This window comes from Camelus bactrianus, chromosome 17 (assembly GCF_048773025.1).
Source record: "Camelus bactrianus isolate YW-2024 breed Bactrian camel chromosome 17, ASM4877302v1, whole genome shotgun sequence".
Classification (NCBI taxonomy): Eukaryota; Metazoa; Chordata; class Mammalia; order Artiodactyla; family Camelidae; genus Camelus; species Camelus bactrianus.
Genome location: NC_133555.1, coordinates 10,253,608 through 10,280,475, shown reverse-complemented (window position 1 = coordinate 10,280,475; position 26,868 = coordinate 10,253,608). Strand labels below are relative to the sequence as shown.

The 26,868-nt window shown below is 42.1% G+C and overlaps 1 protein-coding gene across 2 annotated transcripts in view; it reads right to left on the bottom strand.

Moving 5' to 3' along the window:
- The window catches only part of SUMF1 (sulfatase modifying factor 1), a 77,630-nt gene that overhangs the window by 22,784 nt on the left and 27,978 nt on the right, over positions 1 to 26,868 (bottom strand). Inside the window, exons 4-7 of one of the 2 annotated variants that reach the window (XM_010962391.3) lie at positions 18,409 to 18,491; positions 15,707 to 15,829; positions 14,835 to 14,949; positions 10,006 to 10,119 (exon numbers count right to left, since the gene is read on the bottom strand). In XM_010962391.3, the coding sequence (XP_010960693.2) occupies positions 10,006 to 10,119; positions 14,835 to 14,949; positions 15,707 to 15,829; positions 18,409 to 18,491 (435 nt within the window). The remainder of the gene's footprint in view (positions 1 to 10,005; positions 10,120 to 14,834; positions 14,950 to 15,706; positions 15,830 to 18,408; positions 18,492 to 26,868) is intronic. The other variant, XM_074344445.1, reaches the window with a different exon arrangement.

Here is a 26,868-nt window from a genome sequence, read left to right as displayed (position 1 = left end):
GTGAAAGGAGACAAGTGTGAAGTGCCCAGTTCTGTAAGAACTGTGGCTTCATTAGCATCAGCGCTTACTTTCTGTAGTGAGTATGAAGCAGAGACTGTCCGCAGAGAGGTGTTATTTACAGCTGCAGGCTCCCAGATGGCTCATCTCCTTCCTACACCCCTAAAAAGGTCCACAACAAATGTCTTCCATGAATGAGATTTCCGAGTGAGGTGTCATTTCATAGCTTGCTAGCTTACTGTATTTAAATTTTCATTACACTTAAAAACATAATAATCATAATTAAGATTTATGAAGTGCTGACTGCATACTAAACCTTTTCTTCAGGGTATCTCAATGAAACCTCTCAGTTAACTCCATAAGGGGTACTGCTATTTCTTCACTTAAAAATGAGGAAGCTGAATGCGAATTTAAGTGACTTGCCCCAGATCAGTCAGCTCGTAGGTGGCTAAGATAGGAAACCAGGTCCAACTCCAAAACTGCCTGCATTCAACCATGATGCTATAGTTCCTCCTCACATAAAATTAATACGTCATCAGGTTTGTTTGTTTGATTCCTTAACAGGCTCCATGAGGGCAAGAAGATTGTGTCTGTCGGATTCCCAGAACCCAGCACAGGAGTGTGGCATTCAGTAGAACGCCAATAAATTTTGCTGAATGGATAAATTAAATACTTACATAGAAATCACACATGTGGATAGGTATATACCTATATTATAAGTATGTCCACAGATCCACATGAAAAAAAATCCCCAGAACAATCTGATATAAAGATGATTTAACTGTTCTATTTTTCTCTTCTCAATAACATGGTTTTATTTCCGGATCCTTAGGGAAAGAACAAATGAGTCACACTATGGCACAGGGAAAGGCATGAAAGGTGAAGCTATAGAAATGGAAAATGACACAACTATTACTTCACAATTCATTAACAGTTAAGTGTTCAGTACAAAAACTAACTTGCCGAATCAATAATTTTTAAGAGCAATTTAGCAGAAATAAGAGATGAGGAAGGTAAGAAGGACAGGAAACTGATTTAAAATCTCAAGATGTAAAAAACCACAGGCATAATTCACTGCCTCTCCCTTGCTTTTGGAAGAAGCCACCGCATGACACAGCAATTCACATCTCTTCGATTATCTTTCATATTTAGAACACTTCTTGAAATTCCTGACTTAATGTATGCAGTTTGTGGTAAAATACGACAAGGAAGTAAGTAGCCTCTAGAGTTGCGCATTTCAAACAACATCTGGAATCCAGTAAATACTGCAAGAGTCTTGCAATCGGAAGACCTGGGATTTATGTTAGCCACTATATATAATAATGGATTTTTTTAAAAAGTTTCTGCTGTAGAGCACAGGGAACTATGTTCAATATCTTGTAACAACCTTTAATGAAAAAGAATATGAAAACGAATATATGTATGTATATGTATGCTGGGACATTGTGCTGTACACCAGAAATTGACACACTGTAACTGATGGTACTTCAATGGAAAAAAAAAGACGACGATGATGACCTGGGATTTAATCCTGACTCTGCAAATCAAGTCCAAAATCTGGGGCAAAGTCAGAACCTCTCCCCACTCCATGAATTATCGTAAGAAATGAGACTGGGACCATATGCTTTCTTTTGCACAATCAGGAATATTTAGAGGATATGAGAAATGCAGAAAAAAAGAGTCTCTGAGAAACAAGGAAGAGGAGAGAGAGAACTTTGAGCTCTTTGGGGAGAAAAAACTACACATAAAGTAAAGCATAAGCACTGAGACTTGGCTCCTCACAAAAGCACTAGGCAGCCTGGGGTAGAGTCAGGGCCGAGGACAAGGGTCTGAGGCATAGCTTTTCTTTTGTAACCCAAACACATTTTATCCTAATAATCTAGAAACCTGGAGTGGAGAAGGGCTTGGGGGACCATCTTCAAGCTGACAGGGACCACATTTTTTCTTCCCAAACAGTGTGTAATGATTTCACTTGTGGTTTAGGAGCTCTAATCCTTAGAACAACCCAGTGTCCTTAAATTTTATCGTTACCCCACGTTATAGTGAGGAAACAAAAATCTAAACATGTCACTCCCTTCTCCCATGGCCACCAGGCCATCACGTGGCAGAACTAGGATGTGGAACCAGGTCTGAATCATTTAAAACCTGTCCTCTGAACCATGTTCCTGCCAGCTTCTCCATCCATCACTGCCCAATTTCCAAGCCAGCACCAGCCCCCAGGGCTTTGCCCAGAGTTACTGTGCCCTACGAACGGCTTGCTACATCCCCCGCAGAACTGACGGATGAAGCACTAAGCCAGATAAGGGCAACATGACTCACCTGAGGCCCCTTGACATTTTAAAGCTAAATCTCAGATGGAAACCCAGGCTACTGACCTCTGCTCTCATCACATAACCACGGCTCTGTTATTCAGTGCAGTGGGAAGAACCTGACTGAGGACAGCAAATAAGCACATTAGCAAACTCTTTGCTCTTTGCCTTTAACAGTTGTTACAGCCCCAACCCATTATGCTGACCTTCTGTCATCTCAGTCTTAGAGCATATGGCTCTCCCCTCCCAGGAGTGCTATCCACCATGAAAAAGATAGCTCATAAAAGCTCTTTTACTGAGGAAGACAATCCCCAAGTCACTCTCCAAAGCCCCTAGCCAGTTAGCTAACAGAAATTCTTTAAACAGCTCTCCTGCGCCCATAAGGAGGGGAAACATCCACTGCAGCAAAACCAAGAGAAGGAAACACAGACACACGCGCAGCCCTCTCAGCTTTTGCTTTCACTGAGAGTACGGAAAAGGCATGATGCTTCAGAAATGAAGGGCAAACAGAGGGCAGCTGTGGCTTGGGGCACCAATGGCCAGGCTGTACTTCAAGAAAATAAGAGCAGCAGGAAAAGAAAGGATGAAAACCCTTTCTCTGCTCACCACGAACTCCTCAAAAGGCATGTGTGTCTGGATGCCAAGCACCAAGCCCAGCGACCCGCCAACTGCTGCCAGCCTCCCTAAGGGCACCTCCCCGGAGCACAGAGCTCACCGAGGCCCTAAGTCAACCACAGCGCAGCTTGATTTACATGATCGCTACCCAACTTCTCCCACACGACATACTTCCTAACAGCCAGCCTGCCTCATGCATCTCTGTATCCCTGAAAGCCAATACAGCCCCTCAGACAGTAAGTCCTCAGGAAATGTGGGCTGACCTCAGGGTGCAGGGCTCCTCCTGGAGCCTCGTCCCATCCCGTCATCTCAGTGACAAAAACACAGCCAAATGTGTTGACTGTAATAAACTAGAAGGGAAAACAGCTACCATAAACGACAGTGCTGATGGTCATGATGATGTCTGTAAGCTGCCTCTCAAGGGTGAAGCCCATAAAAAACTGGCTTTGATGGAGAGAAGAGGCTCTTCATTAAGTTTCAAAATGCAGCACAAAGCATAAAAAGAGAATTTTTAAAGGCTTAAAAACCATAAAACACAGTTACACAGTAACAATATTTCAGGAGACCTAGCCTAAAATCAATATATATCAGGCAGGGAGGGCAGGGGTACTTGCCTAGAGGCTTACTAGGGGCCAACAGTGAGACGCAGCTCCTCCCGGTGCCGCAGCCACAACTCGTCAGCATCCTAGTCAGAGGGCTCACAGCGTCAGTAGCACCGAACCTGTCGCAATGAAAACAGAAGCTGCCACGTACTATATGTTTGCTACTTGCAAACATTGTGCCAAATGGCCATACTCTCTCAGTTCCTCTCTACAACTCTGTGAAGTACGAATCGACATCCACATTTACGAAAGAAGCACACTGAGTCCCAGAGTGGTTAAGCGACTTGCCCAGGGTCACACAATTGGTAAACCACAGATACAGCAATAAAATTCAAACCCAGCTCTACTGGACTCCGTTGGCTCAACTTTTAAATGCTGACGCGATCAGAGACGTGATGACAGAGGAGGAAAAAAGACAGCCCCACTCTTTTTTTTTAAATGGGGGAGGTAATCAGGTTTGTTTATTTATTTATTTAATGGAGGTACTGGGAATGGAACCCAGGACCTCATGCATGCCAGACAGGCACTCTACCACTGAGCTATACCCTCCCCCTGACAGCCCCACTCTTTCTTGCATCTATCAGGGAATATCTAGAAGTCTATGTGCATCTCTGGATACCCATTTAGAAAAGGGGACTTTTTTCCCCTACTCATATTATTCAGAGGAATGTAACCAGGTTGCCCTGGATTGGAAACCAAGTTATTCAAGGTGCAGCTGAAGGAATGGGGATGTTTATCTAGAAATGGAAAGATGGAGGGGCAAAGGCTGTGACTATCTGCAGGAATCTGAAAAGCTTTCATGCAGGAGACAGAAAGAAGCTGTGTTCTGTGTTCTCACCAGGTGCAGAATGAGGACCAGTGAGCTGAAGCGCAGGGGGTGGAATATTTGGTTGGACATGAGAAAACATCCAACAGTGAGAACATCTGATAACACAACTCGATGCCCCAGGTGTTAGAGAGTTCTTGGCCCCAGGAAGTTTGAAGCTAGAGGCTGCAGGACCATAGCTGTCAGGGGTATCAAAGAAGCAGTAGAGGCTCGAGGTTTTCACTTCCTACCAAGATCCACTCATCTTCCAAACTAAGACAGGAGGTCATGATATATTTGGGTGTCCTGCTCTAATTGCTCACGAAGAGTCAAGAGTTTTAACATGAGACTCAGAAGGTAATATTATTGAGAAACAAACAGCATTTTTACCATCTTTCAAATAGCAACAGGAATCAGCACTCTCTCTTTTCAAGCAAGAAGCATGTGTCTGGATAATGTGTTTGAAAATGTGTTTATAAGATCTAGATATCTGAGCCATATGTATTCAAGCTGATTTCTATTTCTCAACAGGTTTTTGCTGCTGTTGTTGTTGGATGATCAACCTTGCTCCAGAACCACAACAAAACGTGGAAATGGATAAACATTAGCTTTCCCTCCAGAACGATTTCCATCTTCTACTAGGGAGAAGAAGATAAAATCCTTTTCATAAGCACAGCCTCAAGAGATGGATGTTTTGTGGTTGCCCTGCTTTGCCTTTGGTACTTATTAAGTATAATTTACAACCATAGTGATTTATTATCAAGGTTTAAGTTCACTTCCTTAACACTTCCATGCTTTTTTTCATTTTCAACACCAGGTTACTTCTCCACCAAATTGATTTATTCATGCCCTTAAACTGTCCTCATTAAAAATATGTGAATGCTGAAACATTATGCTGTATACCAGAAACTGATACAACCCTGTGAACTGACTATACTTCAATTTAAAAAAAAACACATGAATGAAGACCTCACAGCAGATCAAAGTCTTCAATCAGCTACTTCTCCTAGCACACAGTAGGTATTCAAGGAATGCATGCTGCAGTGATTAAGCTACTCTGGGGCAGACAGTGGGTGTGGCAGTCTGAACTGAAAATGATGTGATATTTACTGTTTCTTGCCAGGCTGAGACAAGGACCGTGTCATGCCATAGGCAGAAGAGGACTGGGAGACAGGCTAAGCGGGAGTCTAACATTTGTGTTGCACAAAATTCACTGATTCATGCAGTGGCGGGAGGTTAGAGGGGGAGTTATTGGGAAGAGGAGCAATCAAGTGTGGAGTTTTAGAGGATGGACAAAAGCAATGCAAGTCTGAGTCCCAAGTCTGGTCACCCAGTGGCAAAAAAGCACCCAAGCAGGACTGCTCGGCTTGGAACCTGCCAGCACGCTGTACATGCTGACCTCAGGTCAGAAGGTTGGCATGTGCCCTGTGCGACGGGCAAGGGCTCAGAGGTGTGTCCTTCAAAACGAGCGGAGTGCAAACTCTGCAACCACGGACCGCACATAAGGAGAGCTCATAACCTCCCTGGTAAATTCCATACCACAACAATGAGGTCACGCAAAACAGAACACATTTGCCAAAATGTCTGGAGCTACGCGGTCTAAGTGAACAAGCAAACTCCAAGCTGACAAAAACCAAACAGAATCTCTGGCTAACAGAATCTGGCAAGCAGCAGGGATTCATTCAGAGGAGGAATACTTTGAGCAAAACTTTATTCCCACTGGACTTTAATGAGCCACGAAGCGAGATTTTCATTGTAAGGAAGACAATGTGACATGCTAACAAAAGGTAAGGATAGGAGGAATATTAGGCATTCATTATTTGTAAATGTCACCGTCTTCCCCACGGCCTCCAAATGCCAACATGCCTCATTAACTCTGCTCGATAGAAGCATACAATGTCCCAATGAGGCAGCCAAACACAATCTAAGCAAAAACAGTAAACAACCACTACAACTGTACTTTTTGGGTATAAAAGTATAAAGTATTTTTACCTACAACATTATCAAATTTAATTTCCCAACAATTTCATGAGATAGGAATAATTATTCCCAATGTGTAGATAAGGAAACAAGATACATTCTAAGTTTAGAGAGTCCTTTAATATTAAGTGGCAGAGGTACAATCCCAGTTACTGTGACTAACTCCAACACTAGAATTCTTTACCTTAGAGAAAAAAAGGTCCCCTTGCCCCAAAATTGTGTACACCTAAGTTAGACTGGGAAAGATGTTACAGATCACACCTTTCACATCATCGTGAACAAGTCAGCATGGTACCTGGAGCATGAGAGGGAGGATGCCGGCGTGGGATGTTATAGAAGCTCTACACAGTCTTGTACTGAAAGCACCATATACTGCCACAGATTATTATGGGTCTTGGGGTTGCTAAAAAGGGGGGGAAAATCACCATTTAAAATTAGCATTTGGTTAAAAAAATAGTAGCATCAATGGCCACACTCTGGATTGTGTCTGTGTGGAAGAGGGTGACGCCACATTCAGCAGCTCCTGAAAACACATGCATGCATGCATGCATGCACACTCCCCATAACTTCCTCTAGGTATAATCAAACTGACCCTCGCTCCATATGGCCTAATACCTCAGCCTCTCCTACGACTGTGTGTACAAAGCACACAAGGTGTTTCTACCACCTGCTTTTTGCCATAAATGACTACCCAATAAAATAAACACTAATGATTAACTTTTGCTCCCTGGAAGTCACTGAACAAGAAAAAGATATTCTCTGAATAGTATTTGCATATAGAACACGGCCTTTTCCCAAACTCTCCAAAGAAGCTTTAAAATGATTTTGCCATTATGAGTTAGTCTTGGAGCTAAAATATATACATGACACTGAAGAGGTCAGTTCCTGTGTTGAAATGTTTGCTAATCACATGGGTATTTTGGTTCATAACTTTCCCTGAAAATGTCTGTTTCTAACTAGCCTTTGCTTTTGAAACACCCAGAGTATGAACAGTGAACAAACTCTCTTAATTCAAGGTATCTGAAATTGGCTTTCTTATAGGACCAACTACTATGTACCTGGTTCTTCGCAAGGTGCTAGAGACACACAGGCTATTAGGGAAGCAAGGCAAGTAAACTAAGACCTCAAAGAGAAATGAGTTTTAACCAGATCAGATGGGAACCATCACAGCTGTGAGTAACTGAAGGGCTCAAATCCTAGATAAAAGGGAAGCCCAGAGAGGTGAGCCTGTTTCCCCAGAGGTCTTTGGATTCCAGTGGCAGCAGCTATAATGGTGAGAAGTAAAAAGGACTCTGAACAGATTCCTGGGCTAAGGAAACAAAAACCTGGAGCTCAGGACCCTCCAAGGAAGAAGAGTCATGGAAAACACCTAGGGTGTTGGCTGGCACCTGAAGAACTATACCCAACTAGCCGTCACAGGGACTGAGGCTCAGCTTCAAATCATCTCAACTTCTGACTGGAATAAGCAAATATGAAATCGAAGTTTCTAGAAGCAAAGGTAAATCCTCTCTAAGATCCCACTACCTTGACCTCAAATAATCTCTACACCCAGTACCTTCACTAATAAATGGATAAATAAATCTAATTATCTCCTACCCCTACCCCCAAAAAAGAAATTAAAAAGAAAAAAAAAGAATTAAGAAACACAGTAAATACAATAAGCTGTCAGTATATGTTAAATCAAAACAGTAGGTACATAGGTATCTGTTATGCCATTTTCTGTACCTTCCTGAATTTTTGTAGCATTTCATCATTAAATGTTTAAAAAAGAAGAAAAAGGTGTGCCAGAGAGAGATCAGCAAGAGTGAAATTATTTTAGCCTTCAGAAGTCATGTTCAAGAGTTTGTACTTTATTCTTTAGACAACAAGAAGCCATTAAAGAATTTTAAACAGAGGAGTGACAGCATTAAATGTGTCCTCTATAAAGATCATTCTAGCTCCATTAGAGCAGAAAGAGTGAAGGCAGGGTGTCCAACTGGGAGGCTGCGCAGTAACACAGATGAGAGGCATCAGTGGTGCTGGAAATGAAGGAAAGTTGTACAGATCTGAATGATAAAAGTCTGAGTTTGCAAGGGAGGTAGAGTTTAGATCTCAAAACTATTGAATTTTACCCCAGTCAAATCAGGAAGCAAATGAGGCCACCTGACAAAGAGAAACCTACAAGGAGCACAATTTATAGAACAAAGACCACATCCAAGACAGAGCCTGGAACTCGTGAAAACAAGAAAAATGTGAATTTTTCTGTAAATCCTTAGAAGAAACACAAGCAACTATAAAACTGAAAGCTAATAAGCACTCAGCTCGACAACAGATGGTCAGATAGATACATTCACAACCTGCCAGAATTCTGAAGCCTTGTGCACCCCCTTCCAAACATGCAGATGCTTTGATCTGGGGGGGGGGGGGATTCTATTTCTGATTCTGACAGCAAACGCCAAGTCACATCTTGCCAGGAGAGAATGGCGTCTCCCAACCACAAACCCACCGAGAATTTCACAACCTTAATCTCCTTTTGGAGAAATATGGGTTGTCTTTGACCACTACTTCCACCAGCCCTGCCAGAAAGTACAAGGAAAGTGAGGGGGAAATGACAGTTTCTGAAGACCTCAGCTTTTTCATCTGCCCCCAAGAAAGTAGATCTCTGTCTCTGGGTTATTCATGAGCAACCCACCTGTTACTCTGCGAAGGAAAATCAAGCACATCAAACAAACGTATCCCCACGTTCCGAAAAATGGCCTGAGGCACAGGCTCTGACAGTTTCTTCAATTACTCTGAGTTGTTTCACTCTCCACCGAGAAGAGATCGAATAATTTTCTTTATCATTACCTTCTGTGCCTTTACAAAAGGTTAAGGTTTAAAATTAAGCATAGCAAGTTCCCAGTCTAGCTAGTTTTGGTACAAATATACATCCTTGGATCTGACTTATGACTGTCTAGTTTGCTAGAGATGAGATTTCAATCTATTCACGGAGCAAGAAATATTCAGACACGTTGTTTTTAAAGGAGGTACCTTCCACCCATATACCCACGCAGTCTCAATTTTTGTATATGATGCTGGGGAAGCTTGGTTTCAGAGGCAGAGTAGTGCACTAGTGGCATTCAACATTCCTCCCATATCAGAATATGTAAAACTTAGACAAACATGGTTGTCTTAGTTCCCAAAGTTTATGATGCACTGAACTGACATACTGTGCAGTTCAGGAAATAATCATGAGATGACTCAACTTCCTGACTCAACATTCATCCAGAAAACATCCTTTCTCATTTTCTCCAAACAAAGCTCCTCAACCAAAATTCAACCAATCAAAACTCAGGCAATTAGCTGCATGAAAAATACCATCTACCAGATCTCGGTAGTTATTAATAAATATTTATGAATTTTGCAGTTATTTATATATCTCATATATCTCACTTTGATCACATTTATGAGACTGAATAAAATTTCTAACGTTATATGCAGATTCCCTCCAACCATTACCACCATCACAATCCAGCAGCATATAAAATGCCCAGAGACATTTCTACACAATACGTTCAGGTTGAAATAAGAGACATGTACTTGATATTTCTTTGGGGAAATTTCAAGATTAATTTCAACGGTACATAAACACCCTTCGGAAGCAGGACATTCTTGCCAAAGGCTGCCCAGGGGATAGATACAACCTTTTCATGATACATACTCTGAGACTGATACTCACTGGGTTAATAGTTTCTTCAACAGAATGGTGAACGGTCCACCAGTCTGAAGTCCACTCCCAGGCGTTCCCTACTATATTGTACAAGCCATAACCATTGGGAGGAAAGGCATCAACCTAAAAATAAAAAAAAAAAAGGTAGGGGGAGAAATGCTGTCAAACTACTCACCTTGTCTACAAAACCTCTTTGGTGCAGAAATGCACAAAGAGCTGTTACTTCAAATTATGAATATTAATTTTCACTCCAAGGGTGAAAATGCAATTTAGCCAATGTGAAAACAAAGAAAGAGATATTTTTCAGCTTTGAGGTCTCAAGCAGAGCTTAGAAACCTAAGAAGAGATGGTATTTCATGGCAGGAGAATCAGTGAAATTATTCCTAAGAGAGAGACTAATACTGATCTTAAGTCCAATCTGTATCTTAATGGGGAGCGAGGGGTAAATGGTCTTCAGACCTTCAAAAGCGTAAGAGAAACATATTAGACCCGGTAGAAGTCTCGGCATCAGCTGAGCTATGCTGGCCCACGGCATCTTTTAGCACTGAGAGACCCCAAGCCAATTCTGTCCTCTCCACCAGCCCCTCCAATCACCATCTTATCTTTAAGCCTCAGTTATTATCATCGAAACACTAAAGGGACTTGTTTTTATAAAGAAAACGAGAATTGACTACCAAGCGGATTTGTAACACACAGAGGGTTTGCAATCTCTGAGACCTGGAAGCATGAGGCAAGCTGCACAGGCTCCTCAGCAAGCAATTATATCACACTTCAAAGGCAGACCAGACAGTTACAGACACGTATGATATTATCACAGACACAGTACCGGGCTGCGAGGCTTGTGTAAGAAGCAGGGAGAGGAGGGGGACTAGACAAACAAACTCTGACTAAACAGTAAATGTGCACAAAACAGTTTTCCTATTTTAGGGACTCAGAATTTTTTCTCAACACTTTTTAATGGAAATTCTCAAACATGAAGAAATTTTTTTAATTTTTTAAATGAAAAAAAAAATTAAGTTACCTTTGGGGATCTTTTTAGAAGATCTTTTTGTAAATTCATGGTTTTTCCCAATTAATAAGGTAGGACTAAAAGGAAGAAAGCTCATTTATAGATGGCTTCAGAAGGTTTTATGTGTATTTATCTACACATAAATATGGAAGCAACTGATACTCGGGAGACACAGAGCACTTTAATCAAAGTTATGAAGCTTCTCTGAAAAACACATAATCCCGATGAGGTGGAAAGCTGAAAATGCTTACCACTCTGCTCCATACTCAGCATTCATGATGGAAACAGTGGTACTTAGTCATTGCTTCATTCAGTAATTCCACGCACGCCGACTGAAGGGTTTGATGACACAAGACGTGAAAGAGCTTTAATGAGGGAGAAAGGAAGACGAAACCAAAAATAAAAAATCCAGCCCGGAACAGCAGAGAGGGAAGAGTAGGGTAAGAAAGCGAAAGAACAGGAGCAGAACTCCCCCCCCCCAGAGGGCTGGGGCTGAAGGTGAACCCTCCTCTGCAAAGAGAGAGGTGTCTTGTTGGAATCGGGGTCAGAGAGACAGCACAGGAGGCGAGAGCAGAGGCATCAACTGTTCCGGAGAAGACTGGAAAGAGCAAGACGGAGTAACAGCTGGAAGGAGAAGGAAGGGAAAGAAGAAATCTACTTCAGGGATAGAAGTGGAGGAGCAAGGGGCACGAGAGCAATTAAAAGATAGAACGAACATTCTGGAAGATGGAGTCACTCCTCAGGCTTACAGAGCGCACACGCGGAGGGGGCTCTCAAGTCCGTCAGCCTGAGGTCCTTTTTATGTGCCAACACTTAGCAATTGTTGGGCAAGCGAGTTCACCTATCTGGTGTTGTTAAACCATAAGATGAGGAAATAACAGCATCTATTCAAAGGTTTGAGGGGCTTTTCCCCTTTAAATAATTCAATGTTTAAGTGACGGAAAATCTGGAGGTCACCACCCCTAAAACTGCCACGTTAGAGTGTAAAAATTTCAACTGCTCGCTGTTAAATTAAGCACACTGATTAACGCTTCCTTCCAGAAAGCTCAAAAGAAAACAAATGGACACGAGAAAAACTTCCAAAGTGCTGATTTTCAGGAGAATAAATTGATGTGCATGAAAAACAAAACACACTAGTAACTGTGTAAAGAGGCCTTGCAACACACAAATCCAATTCTTCAGCTTCTCCGGGGCCAGAAAAATTTGCTGAGTTTAAAACCAGACTGGAAATAACAAAATACATAAAATAGCAGGTGAGGGAACTATTTCACTGTCCCTCCCATTACGAAATTCCTGCTCTCGACTGACCAGGGCCTGGGGACACAATAAGGCAGCTAAAGTGGACTTGAGATAATTCTCTGGGTAAACAGTCCTGACTTAAAGGTACAGATCTTGTGAAGTCTGATTCCAAAGACACGTAGTGGTCTCTCTATAACTTGCTGCTTTTTTTCTCCGCAGGTCCTGCTTCTCCTGTTGGTTATTTGAGGGCTCTCAGTAACTGTCCTAATTTTGTCTTAGGAACCTCCCACGGCAACTTCGTCAGGTAAGTTCTCAGTTGAATACATTCCAAGCAGACATCTGCTGAATGCCCAGCTAAATGTTCCAACTCTAAACATCTGTAAAGCATCCTTATTTCATGGGGAACTTTGCTTTTCCTGAAAAAGGTACACCGACTTGAGAATAAGTGACTATTTTCCCTGGAGGCTCATGTGCTTAAATAGTGATATGAAACTCCATAGCCATAAGCACTGTAAAATATTCATAACTAGCCAGTACAGCTTCTCGTGGCCTTTTATTAAAATTGGCAGGCGCTTACATAATTTGTGTGGTCCATCAGAAGCCCATGCTGCAGGCTTCAAGGCTGACTGCAATGGCCCCAATTCACACGGTCTCACATCTGTGAGGGGGATTCAGGCTGCCAAGGCCCTTCTCAAGCCATGTGATGGTTGCTGTCCCACTGTCCACATCAACCAACATCCTTTTTGGGGTCTCAGGATCATCCCCATCAGGCCTCCTAACTGATATTCTGTTCATCCTGCAGTTCTGCCGACCAAAAGTGGCCCACGAGATACTGGCTGGGCTTCTCACCCATGTAAAGGCTGAGAAAAAGTTGAGATCATTTAGTCCCCAAAGTCTCCAATCACTCATTTTATTGAATAAAACTAGGTGCCCACGAAAGCACAAGCTATCCTGAAGGAAATGTCAGAAGAACCAACTTCTAGATGGTCTGATGAGTCTCTGCCTTTGTTGAATAATACTTCCAGTTCCTATTGGTTTGTGTTGGTTCCTTTATCATATACCTAATTCATATAGAAGCACACACATAAGCACTTATATACATTTCAAGGGTAACATATTCTTGTGCAACTTTTTTTTTTACAAAGATACTGCCAAACGTAAAACTATAATGCTTTAACTACATAGCTCAAAGTATTTTTAAGTTTCTGATAGGTCAAGTATCTCCTCACTCTTCCTCTTTTCCAAAAATGTCTTGGTCTTGCTTGTTTATTGTTTATTTCACTTGAAATTCTGGAATCATTTGGTCATGTTCCAAATAAGGTATCTGTGTTATATTTATAAATAAATTTTGGAAGAATTATTTTTGTGTGACACAAAAATACAAGCATTTAAAAAAATGTCAACTGTTTGAAAGATTGTTAAAAGAAAATTATTCTTTGTAACAACAAACCCAGTAAGGTACTATTTCCCCATCACAAGATGCTTTTCTTCACCGTGTTAAGAGAAAACGAAATGCTTTTAACGTTGCTTCACCAGTGTATGGTTTTGCCAACAAAACAGCGGTGAAAAAGGAACTATCATTCTCTCGTGGAGGGAAACAGGCTACACGCATTTTGGAAAACGCTTTGGCTATATATCTAAAACCCTTACTAAGAATGTTTTTAGTCTTTGATTCATCTCATTAATTTCACTGCTAGGAATCTATCTTTACAGAGATAAAATTTAATGTTTATGTACAAGATGTTCATTGCTATTCTGTTTAGCAAAAAAAGAGATATGATGTAAATCTGCAACAATAAAAGGTAAATAAATTAGGGTTCATACAAATGGCAGGTTATCCAGCTGCTAAAAGATGTGTATCTATGAAAAACTGTTAATGACAGATAAAATGTTTCTGATACTACACAGGGAAAAACAGTAGGATTTTAAATACTGTATTATGACCCGAAAGCAATATGTAAAAAATACATAGGCACATACACACCAGAAACACTTCTGCCAGCATCTCTGGTAGTTAAGAACATGGGCTTTGGAAACAAACCGACCTGATTCAAATCCCAGCTGTGCTGCTTTCCAGCTGTGTGACCTTGGGCAAGTTACTTAACCTCTCTGTGCCTCAGAATGCTCACCTGGAAAACGGGGATAACAGTACCTACCTTACAGAGTTGAAAAGATATTAAATGAGATCATTCATGCAAATGGCTCAGCACCGTGCCTGGCACACTGCAAGTGCTCACTAACTACTAACCATTATTAATTAGCATCATTAACACAGAAAACAAGTGGGAGGAAAATGCACCCAGATGCTAACAGGGGTTATCCATCTCTGGGTGGGAGGGTTCCAGGTCCTTTAAATTTTCTCCTTGTTTTTCCAAAGTGTCTATAATAAGTATTACAGAATCAGAAAGAAAAACATGTTACGAGAAAGTATGGCTGATTAATTATTAAGTTATTTGCTACATGCAGTAGTGGATAAAGGCAGGGAGGGGCCAGCACGTGGGGCAGAGAGTGAGCACTGCCCTTCACTCATTTCTAGCCGTTTCTCGGTGCGCTGTCTCCGCCGCCCTCCTTCACAAGCCTCACTACTCACAGGTGCAGTTCCTCGGAAGCCGTCCTCTCCGGTGTTGGTCACAGGAAACTCGCCCTGCCAAATGTTGGCATAATGCTGGCCTTTGGGCTGCAGCTTGTTGCCCCAGGGGAAGAGCCTGCCAGAAGAGACACAGGCATCAGCCCGTCAAACAGGCACAGGCTTCTGGATTCAAGGCCAGAGGAGGAAGGCAGGGAGAGAGAGAACACTGCTTGCTTGCTCCAAGGGAGCTTTTCTTTTCTTTTTAATTTTAAATATCTAAATACCTAAAGCTTTTAATCAGCATTTTTTTTAACTTCCACATAACCAGTTCCTGTCAAGTTCACAACAACCTCAGTCTCTCTGGAGGACTCAGGAGGCCTGAAATAAATCACATAACTAAAAGAAGGGCTTACAGGAGGCTGGGAAAGCAGACATCATTCTGGACTTATATGGTAGCATGATCAGGCACCACCACACTGCACTTTCGTACAAAGCCTTCACTATTTTAAGGAGCTTTTCCTAGAAGATGGGACCCAAACACAAGTTTTCTGTCTCACGGCTCTGGAAGCAGAGAAATACCGCTGCTTCAGGAGATGCCTAAAATAAGAAAATCCTAAAAGCAAGGCAGCCTGCTAGGAGGCTCTACGGAGGACCTGTGACACTGGCGGGGCTGAGCTGCTGCAGCCACTTAACCAAACACGTGGCTTTGGGGGCTGTGAGGGGTTGTGACCCACACACAGTGTTTCCTTAGTAACGTCCCGGAGATGAAGAAAGCCCAGCAAGAAAGAACAGCTGGGCTGGTTGTGGTTTTAAATCAACTTTCCAGCCAAAGGAAGTCCTGTCGCTTCAGAAAAGGTCAACATACAGTTAGGCAAGATGCGAGCCCCAGGTACCTATTTTGCAGGCCTCCTCGACAGCTGTATTCCCACTCAGCTTCCGTGGGCAACCGCTTCCCTGCCCACGTGCAGTAGGCCACGGCGTCATTCCAGGACACATGGAGAACAGGATGATCTGGCCTGGGGAACAGCGGGAACAGAGTGAGGAGGGCGAGGACCGAAACAGGAAGCAGGCGCCGGCTTCTGCAAAGCCCAGCATCACCTTCCCTTCAGTCTGTGACGCTGAGGTGGCCCTGGGCCCCAAACCAAGCCCAAGCCGCGCTATATCTGTCACCCTCCTCCATTGGTTTCTGACATTCCAGGCTTGTGAATAGGTTGTAATTCCTCATGGAACAAGTTTGGGCAAGTCAAAACATTTCTTCACTTTGAAGGTAGGCCTGGACCACCAGAGAAGCTCACGTGGTACGATGGGTGTGGAGGTGCACCAGCCAGATCCCTCTTTGAGGGAGGAGTGCTCGTCCAGCTGCTAGGAGTGGCATCCGCAGAAGCTTCCAGCTGTCAGCTCCTTCAGGAGAGCTGCGAAGGGCCCCCTCAGAGCCACTGATGACCAGCCACAGCTGGGCCACAAAGGCACAGCCCTGTGAGCTCACTACAGCTCATCGTGGGTCATCTATACCCCGGGGGCCTCCGAGGGATCTCCTGGGACTCCCTGGACCCCCACAGTCGTCTTGGCTTCTCCCTCAGCCCAGTTCTGCTTCTGCCCCACCCCTTCCGTGGGTGTGGATCCCTAAAGAATACTCTACCCACATGGCCATTTTGATGATGTGGATTCTTCCAATCCACAAGCACAAGATCTCTTTCCATTTCTTTGTATGATCTTCAATTTCCTTCATCAATGTTTTACAGCTTTCAGAACACAGGTAACCTCCTTGGTCAAGTTTATTTCTAGGTATTTTGTTATGTTTGATGCCATGGAAATGTTTATGCCAGTTACAAAATTCTGGTTTTTGAAGTGGGAAAAAAAAGTGAATGGAGGGTCGCAAATGGCAAAATATCCATTTTTCTTGTATTCCATTGCATACATATGCTGCATCTTCTTTATTCATTCATCTATTGATGTGCACTTACGATGCTTCTATATCTTGGCAATTAAAAATCATGTTACTGTTAATAGCCCGGTGTATGTATCTTTTTGAAATTAATTCTTATTTTGTGGTTGGCTTTATTACTATGATAACTATGTTAAGTTTAAAAAGCTAAAGCTCTAAAAATTCTTAGAAATAATGAATAGTATATAAATGTAAATTTAAAAATACATGCAGTATATTGTGTATATGTATTTACATGCAATATATTGTCTATCTGCAGTCAAATTGTAACGATTCTACCTAATAAAACTGAAAAATGGAAGAAAAAAAATGGAACACTCTGCCCAAGCTCTATCTCAGCGTCTGTTTCCAGAGAACCCAATCTGGGATATTTGGCTTTGAGCTTTGTGTCTTTCTACTACAGATGAGCCAGCTATATTTGCCTCACTCTAGCAGATTCCAAGTGAGTCTTAATTTTTTTCTAAAGGTATAGAGGGGTACGGAGAGGTAGGGGGAAAGTCTGAGAACAAGGGGATAAACTTGCTCATTCTTCCTCAGGCGGACTCGACATTCCTAGTCCACTTCTTAAACATCTTTGAAATTCTCTACAGTAATTACACCATGACTTTCATTCATTCTTTCAACAAACGTTTACTGAGGACCTATTATGTGCCACTCACTGTTTGCAGCACTGATATTAAGACACGCACTTTTATCAGAGGAAGGACTCAGTCAGTGGATCAAATATTTTCCACTCTGGGTTTTCCTTCCACCTCAGCTTTTTGTTCTACTGTTGTTCAGGAAAGAAGATACTCATTGGTCGTCAACCAGAGGTCCCTAAGAATCTACCACTTTCCACCTTACAGTCTATTTCTACCACGGAGGCTGCCAACTCAGGCTTTGAAAGATTTCTGACATTTGTCAAGGGGCTATATCCCTCAAGCTGAACTTCGTGTACTCCCGGCTCCCTGACAATGAGGGCAATAACCAGGAATATTGCCAAAAAAAGAGGTTTGAAAACCCTATCTGAAAAACTGGGTTAGGAGAACAGTTTTCTTGGGGAGTTGCAATGCTGAGTCCTGACCCAAACCTTTTTCCATCTCCAGGGCTTAAAGTGCTACTCTATTTTCGCTTGAGATAATTATTTCCTTGCCACCCTGGAGACATGCTGACCGACTTGCAGCTCTGAGGTTTTTCAGTCAGATGGCGGCTTCAAAGTATGTCAGCCCAGGACTAGAGACCCCAGGAATCCTACACCCGAGGCCTGAAGTTCAACAGTGGCCTCCTGGCAGGACACCACCACTTATCTGTAAGACAGACAAGTCTTCTTCCTCATAATGACCCACTCATGAGAGAGAGCAAAATGGACTGGCTGTAAAGGTTAAACATGTCATGAGATAAGGTGGGGAAATCTGCAAGAGGGAACTCTTTGACGGGCCAGATGAGGGAGGAGAGAGGCCACTTATTAAGAGCCGGCCGTGAACCAGCTGCCATGTTTCGGTCTGTACAGACATTATTTCCTGCCACCCTGTTTTCCTACCAACCAATCAGAGTCTGTCAGACTCACACTTTTAGAGAAGATGGCCATTGAGTTCCTTTTCAACATCAGAGGAATCTACTTTGGAATGAGACATGTCATCTGGGGAAAAAAAAACAAAACACCAGCCTCACCTGTGTACAACTGTCGAGTCAGGCCCTTCTGGGTGTCTCCAGTTAGCGCCTTTAACAGGTAACCACCAGGGAGCAGCTGCAACCTCAAAGCAACCCAGAAAGAGCTCAGGTTAGCTGTGATGACTCTAGAAAATCACTCACTTAGTACTGACAGGGGAAAAAGAAAATCTCACTTATGGTCTTCAACTTCCATTTGAATTACCAAATAGCCTCACCAGAATATCAAAACTAAAGATTTATATGTAACTAAATCTAACAAAAAAAGTTTTATATCATAAAGCACCACAGTGACCAAATAAATACATACCTAAATGGTGTGTAAATCCAAGAATTTTTAAAAGATGCACTGCTAGCTAATCCTCTAATCTCTAATTAGTGAGGCAAGTAGTATCACTCCTACTTGAAAGATAGGGAAGCAGTGTTAATCTTACCATCAAGTGCCAGGCTGAAGGTCAACCAAGGTGGTCAGAGACCACGCTGAAGCGAGGGGTAAAGAGCTAGAGTGCGTTTTCAAAAGACCCTGGTTAATTAGCTGTGTGGCTCTGGGCAAGGTCACTGCTTGTCTGGCCCCGGGGTCCTCATCTGTGAAACGGAAGCAGGCCCCCTGCTTCACCGACCTCACACGGAGAAGAGGCTGATTAGACAGGATAGGACTGGGAGGTGCTCAGCGAAGGTCCTGTTCCAGGCCCTTCCCTCCCACTCTGCAGTTCTGTTAACACAAATAACAGTATCAAGTGGTCGATTCAGAACTCGGCTTGGGAGTCACTCAAAACAAGATGTGAATCAAGGCTCGGCAACTCCCGATGTAAACCTCAGCAGCCTGCTGAAACTCCCCAAGCCTGTTTTCTCATCTGTCGGTAAAGACAGTAACAATGCCTACCTCACAGGTTATTACGAGAAGGAAACAGAACACACTAAAGGGCTAGTGACTATGCCCAGCACTTGGCAAGCTCTCAGTAAAGGGAACCAGTCTCAACCATGGCCTCGTGACAGGCGGGGAGAGAGTTACCAAAACATCACTACCATCAATGATGCTAATACTAACGAAACAACAGAAGTTTGCAAATGATTCTTCTAATACAAACTAGGGCAGAGGTTACCCCCAAGACAATGTTACTCTCGGTCATCTGCATCCCGACGAGCTGCGCTGAGTGGAAGGGAAGGGGGCCATGTTCTCGCTAACAATTGCAGCAATCACTGAAAACACCAAACCCTGTTCCTGTTCTTGTTCTTGTTCCACATCAGCACAATCAAAACATTCATGGTATTCCAATCGCACTTTGATGGAAAAAACCAAATTCTTTTATGTTCAGCAAAAGAGTAATGTCCTCAAAGGACACCACTGCAAGTGTTCTCTTTTTCAGAGAGCCGGAGAGGTGACAGGCACGGCTTCTTTCTGTTTCTCCTGCGGCACTGCAGCACCCTTCCTTGGGGGTGGTCTCACTGACTATACTGCTCCACATTTAGGTGCTGGTGACAGGTAATTCATTCCAGGTCAAGAGACGACGTGCAGAGAAAGCCCAGGTCCTCCTACTCTTGTGTTGCAGCATCTTCAAACCACTCCCCCAGCTCCACCTGCCCCCAACATTTAAGGCCACCAAAAGGTTCTATTTCTTCAATTTAAAACAAACAAAAAATAAAAAGACAAATATGGCAAAAAGTTAACCTTGGTTAAATCCAGGTGATAGAAACTAGAATGCCTTTTTTTCTTATACCTTCTTGTGTTTTGGAATACTTCACCATTGGCAATTTTCTTTTAAATGTCTTTATTTATCTCTTCTACTACCAGTGAGTATTTGGGGAGTTTCCAGTTTGGGCTATTATGAATGGTGCTACTTCTGTGAACATTCTTAAGAGCTCATGACTTTTGGTAAATATGCACCTGCACCTCTGTTGACTGCACACTCTGGAGTGGGACTCCTGGATCCCAGGGTACACACATGCACAGCTTTAGTAAAGACAGCCAAACTCAAGCCTTAACGGCACAAGTCCCCCAAGGTTCCCCACCTTCTTCAAAGGGGAACTTCCATGGAGTTGGCTCGTGTGGAGTCGACCCAGCACGGCTGCACCAGGGGCCTCTGAGTCCACCCCCTTTTCCTCTCCTCTTCCCCTCATTCCCTGTGGTTGCAAATATATATTGAGCACCCACTACCTGCCAGGCATGGAGCTTAATTCCTAAAGGGATCTTCAAACACCAGAATCCTCAGAGTATGATTTAAGACAGCTGGTATATTGAGAGTTTTAAAATTATTTATTTTACACATTTATCTTAACTGGTTCACTGCACAAAATGGGGGACCAAGTATGAACCCAGTCACTTTCTTTTCTTTCAAAAATATCTTTAAAACTCAAACTAGTGGGTCTGGGTACCAGCTCACACACATCAGTGCTATAGTTCTGACTCAATTTCCTCCCCATCATACACACATACTCTCTCATTCCAGGTACGTGCTTTTCATTTCCTGAGGTGTCAATCTTTTCTGAAATCTTTCACATTTCTCAGCAACCCATCCAAAACAGACCACCTCTGCATAACTGACATATTGGGCCACATACTTTCTGGCTGAACAGGGGCTGTTAAGTGTCCATTATAGGATACTTAACAGCATCCCTGACCTCTCCCTGCTAGAAGCCAGTAGCATCCAACCCCCACCCGACTGTGACAACCAAAAACGTCCCCACGTTCACCAAGCCCCAAACAACACAAAGCTGGGGCCCTGTACGAGGACCCCTGGCTATGAGAAAGACCAAGAGTCCCCATCGCAATGGTGAGATGCAGAGTCAGAAACCATTTCCCCATCTGACGCATGAAGAAGGGAGATAAGTAATCAAAGTCACCCCACAACAGAGGACTTGGGTCAGAGGTTGGACATCATTCATCCGAGTCAGGTCGCCCTGGGAAAGCCATGATGTTTTCTGGCCAGACTTACGGCAAATCCCATCCAATGTCACCAGATGCCTTCCTCTTCCAAATACCACTGTTAACTCCATGTTTTTAAAAACTTGTTCCTGAACTCCTGGTCATGTCTGGAAAACAAATGATATTCTACCACACCGAGGAGCTTACGAAATAAGCAACTTTTGAGAGCCACATGGATCAGCTCACCAAAGTTACACTGCAAATTATAGCACCTCTAATTCCCCTTCACAGGAAGAGTCTTCAGGTGTGTTGTTTCCAGAGTCACAGCAGCAACATAATTGGACTGGTACCTGTGATAAGCTTCAGCCTAAAAAGACATATCCGTGGATGTGGTTGCCCATCTACACATTTTCCGTTCAACTGAGACACTCCCAGTTGAGTTATGGCACTCCCTTACATCCAGAGGGGGAAGGACTTGACCTATTTCTAGTCAATCATCTCCATAGCAACTGTCTGGGGTTTAAGTTGAAACAGCTGTAGCAGACAGTCAGCAACCAATTACAGTGTAAATAGGATCCATGTGAGCGTTGACGTCCCTTGAGAAATGGACTTCGGAGAGCAGAGACATCGTTTCCCACCTCTCCCCAGGGACAGAACCAGACTTGTAGTAACAGCTTAAAAATAAAGAAAAGGGGAAAGACAAAAAAAGGTGCCTTTATTCTTGCCAGAAGTGGTTAAATTATGCTGCTTATGCACTCAGAGCCTAGAATACAGTCGGCACAGAAAAAGATAATGCACTGTGTAATTATGCACATTCAAGTGTAAAGATGTCAAGTTCACAACTTTACAACTGTTCTCTTAAAAACTAAATGCATTTAGACAAGCAAATTAAAAAGATGGACATTTCTTGAAACATAGTATAAATATGACAGTTACCCTTATAAAAACAACCTGGGAGAAATTTTCAACTGGCACCAAATTTCAACGAGAAATTGCATCTGTTCAAATTCATGAAGTATAAATAAAACTGGATGGGAATCAAATGCAACTGAAGGAATCAAATGGAAGAGAAAGCACATAATGAGTAAAAAAAAAAATCTCTTTCTTCAGTATCCAATACAAATGCAGAAAGTACAGAACCAGGCTTGAATAAAGAGTAAAAACAAATTCATCATTAAAATAGATGGGTAGTCAAGTTTGACAGCTTATTTCAAATTAAACCCTAAATCAGGTACCTTGACTACTTAATAGAATTCATAAGAAAGAAAAATGCATGCTTTTTCACACAGAGTACAAATATTTATGAAACTTAAGGCAGCTCTGATATTTTTCAATACTTTTGCTTCAGTTTCTAGTGAAATTCCTCGTGCTAGAATACAATGCACTCTCAAGGCACCAATTGGCATACTCTAAATATTCACTGCATGTCCTTAAGAAAGGAGCACAAACCCTATGCCTGATCACTCATAGACAATGTGTGAAAAATGATGCAAGAGACCTCCGGCCTCAAAGAACCCTTAAAAGTGATCTAGTTGACTCATTCTCAGTTGAGTCTTGCACAAATATGGGGAAAGTAGATTTGGGGCTTTTTAAAAAAATTTTTTTAATTGAAGTATAATTTACAATATTGTATTAGTTTCAGGTGTACAACATAGTGATTCAGTATTTTTATAGATTATACTCCATTTAAAGTTATTACAAAACAATGGCTGCATCTCCCCATGCTGTACAATATATCCTTGTTGCTTATCTCTTTTATACATAGTAGTTTGTATCTCAATCCCACACTCCTATCTTGCCCTTCCTCCCTTCCCTCTCCGCACTGGGAACCACTACTTTGTTCTCTATATCTGAGAGTCTGTTTCTGTTTCGTTACATATATCCATTTATTTTATTTTTTTAGATTTCATGTATAAGTGATAGCATACAGTATTTGTCTCTGTCTGTCTGATGTATTTCCCTAAGCACAATGCTCTTTAGGTCCAGGATTTGGGGTTTTAAAAAACTCTTACAAACAAGAGAAAATAATTTTTGTACTTTTTAAAAGTAATTTTTTATTTCTTTAGGCAAAGAGGTGACCAAGTAAATTGACAGTAGTCTATCTTGAAAGCAATTTGACAGTACTCAGGAAAGGCTAAACCACATGCACACCCATCGAGGAGATGGGCTGAGTCCCTTACTGTATAGCCATACAAATGAATACAACACAGTTATTAAAAATTATATGTAGGAAAACATGTAATTACTTAGATAAATGTTCACCCTTTCCAGAAAATGAAAAAAGCCAGTTACAAGTATGTCTGTGCAAGTGTGCTTAGAAGTGTGTCTAGATACAGACACAGACACACACCCCCCCTCCCCCAAGAAAAGATCAGTGGTATATATACTGAAATGTCTGCAATGATTCTTTCTGGGTGGTGAGATGATGGGTGATATTTAATGTTCTTTTTTGTGTTCTTTTTATTTTCTAAATCATCTACAGTGAACATACTGGTTATTCAAGAGTTTCTAAGTTTGTTCTTCTAATGGAGCACAAATAAGAGAGTCAATTTTACACGGAAAAAGCAAAAGTAAGCAATATGAAATAAATTAAATACTTATTAATTTAACTAAAAATAACTTATCTTCACCATACTCTGCAAAGTTTAATTTTATATTCACCTCCCAGTTTCATCATAAAATAAATAAAAATATATTTTTATATATTTTTCCAAATTATATCTGTATTGATCATTCGTTATTTTATTAAATATCTTCTTATCTTTTATCTGAACTTCACAACAAATATTTTTAGTGGCTGCACAGTATCTAGTTATGTAGATGTACCATAATTTACCAAATAATCTCCTAACACTGAACCACTCAGGTTACATTCAACTTTGTTGCTTCTTTTGCTATTATAGATAACACTACAGTGAACATCTTCATTTATTCATCTTCCACAAGTGGCATCACTGTACCTAAGAGTGTGTCTCTGTAGCTCTTGCTAAAAATCATTTTTTTAAAAAGTCCGCAATGGATTTTTAAAAATCCACCAACATTAACAGATGGTGTGGCTAGTTTCCCTCAGGAAAGAGGGCTGAGTATATGTAAAAATCATGGCATCTCAGAGAAAGTTTTTTAATACAACTTTTTCCAAAAAGGCTCCATTTAGGCTCCTTAAACTGTTACTGGCTTACTAACAGGCCTTTTTCAATGTATAAAACAGGGAAATTACAAAAAGTCTGAATGCCGTTTGACTGGTTCTGTACTTTTTTTCATAGCTTACAAGTTCTGAGTCTTCTGAGGAAAAAAAGATCAAACAGAAGACAGAGGGGAGAGCAGAGCTCAATGGTGCTTAGAATGGCGAGGTCCTGGGTTCAATTCCCCGTATCTCCATTAAAAAAATATTTTTTAATAAATAAATAAAGAAACCTAATTATTCCCCACCCCCCAAAAAAACCCCACCAACAAAACCAAAAAAGAAAAAAAAAGAAGACATGGAAAAGGCATCCTAAGAACAGGAAATTCTCTCATACAGGCCACTTCGGAGGCAAATCACAATATGAACAATCCCACCTATCACTTGTGAAAGAGAGGATAAAACGAAGTGTCATCACCAGAGAGCATCACAAGAAAGGGGACGGGGACTCTAGCTACAAAGGCAGCCCAGGCTCATAGTCAGAGATGACCTGCCTGTGGTTCAGCATGTGCATCTGCAGAGGGTGACGGAGCATGATGGCTCCCCTGCTGCCCCTTTAAACCAGAGGCCAGGACTGACCTAGCCAATCTCAGCCTTGGGCTTCAGGAGCCCGGAGCAAAGTCTGAACACTCCGCAATGCTAACTTCCTCGGGTCACTGGCCCGTACATTTCACCGTGCATCCGGACACACTGTGCCAGGGGCAGGATCGTGCGGTGGGATGGCGACTACTGATTTCCTCGAGGTGACTGCACACTGTACAGAAAAGATTTGCTTATTTTTTCTTTTTTTTCCCCAGTTCTAGTGAACATTCATCATCTCAACAGGTACAAAATTAAAGAAATAGAAAAAAGAATTTGTTCCTGTGATGAGAACTCTCAGGATTTAGCCTCTTAACATCTTAACATATATAACATACAGCAGCGTTAATTATACTGATCAATATTTGCATGCAATACTGCGCATCCTGCAAAGGTCTACAAGAGCTGGTAAAGCAAACACAGGCTTGGCAGGAAAGTGAAAACCTGGCTCTATCACCAGGTATAAGATGCTCTTCCAGCACGGCTGCCTGCTTAACACAGCCATGCTTACAATGCTGCACGATTTTAAAGGTGGGCAGGATCTGGGAGGCCATTTATTTAAATTCTCTCATTTTAAGGATGGAAAAATAAGGCCTGAAATGTGGCGGGTAGCGGCAGAGCCAGGAAAAGAAACCACAGCTGCAGATTTTCAATTTGTAACTCTTGTCTACTAGCCAAGTATTTCCCACTGGCTGTTTCCTAACAGTCTTCCACAAGATGTGAGTAGGTAGAGGAGGAAAAACTGGTTCCACGGTCAAAGCAGTCAAACTAGTTAGGAAAGCACTGGGTTAATCAAGTTAAACTAGTTTTTAATTACAGAACATCTCAATATCTTTGAACTGCTAACATAACATGTGGTTAAATTTTGAGTAAGGGTAGATAGTTTTGAGTCAAGTTTAGAGCCAAGTGGTTAGTGAGTTCTAACCCTAGGTCTTCTACTATTTGCTAGCTATGTGACAGTCGGCAAGCCACTAAACCTCTCTGAGCCTTGGTTTCCTCGGTCGGTAAAATTAGTATACTAAGAGAACTTAACTAACAGGCTTGCTATAGTGCAGAAACAGCATAATAAGCACACAGTAGACAAGTATGTATACTTGTTGGTATGAGAGATCTACAGAACCAATTTACAATGCCATTCATTCATTCATTCATTCAACAAACATTTGATGAGTGCCTGCCCTATGCTAGGCCCTGGGGGTGCAGAAGCAAAGCACACAATCTAGGGGTGAAGACAAACAAATAAGCAGATGATTTCAAGGCTGCACCAAGTACTGTGGCCAAGAGGAGCTCAGTGAGCTATGGGATCTCAGTCAAAGCCAGGGGGTGTTATTCTGCAAATGCTTCCCAAAGGAGGTGTGAAGGAGGAGCACTGAGGCAAGACAGGGATGAGCAGCATGTTCCACATGGGAGGCTGCCTTAATTATGAGTGTGTATCACTTTATCTGCCTGTATTACACGTATGCTTCACTTAATCCAGAAAAGTTGGACACCAATTTTTTTGTGTGTGAAATAAGATATATCAAAGATCTTTGGAATCTTAGACCTGGAAGGATGCCAAGAGGTCACTGGGTTTCAACCTATACCCAAAGGCACCCTCTCTCTACAGTGTCATGAGGATGAACAGGTAAGGCAGGACAAACATCAGTCCCCATTTGACCGGGGCACTCCAGACATACACCTGCTATCCCAGAATAATGAAGATTTGGACCATAAATTATATGGTTAACACAGATGGTCCCCATTTCAGTGTGAACAATTTGGGAGACAGACATCACTTCCTTGCAGGCAATCCCTCTCGTTCAGATAATTTTAACAAACAGCTCTTCATCCATAGCTAATC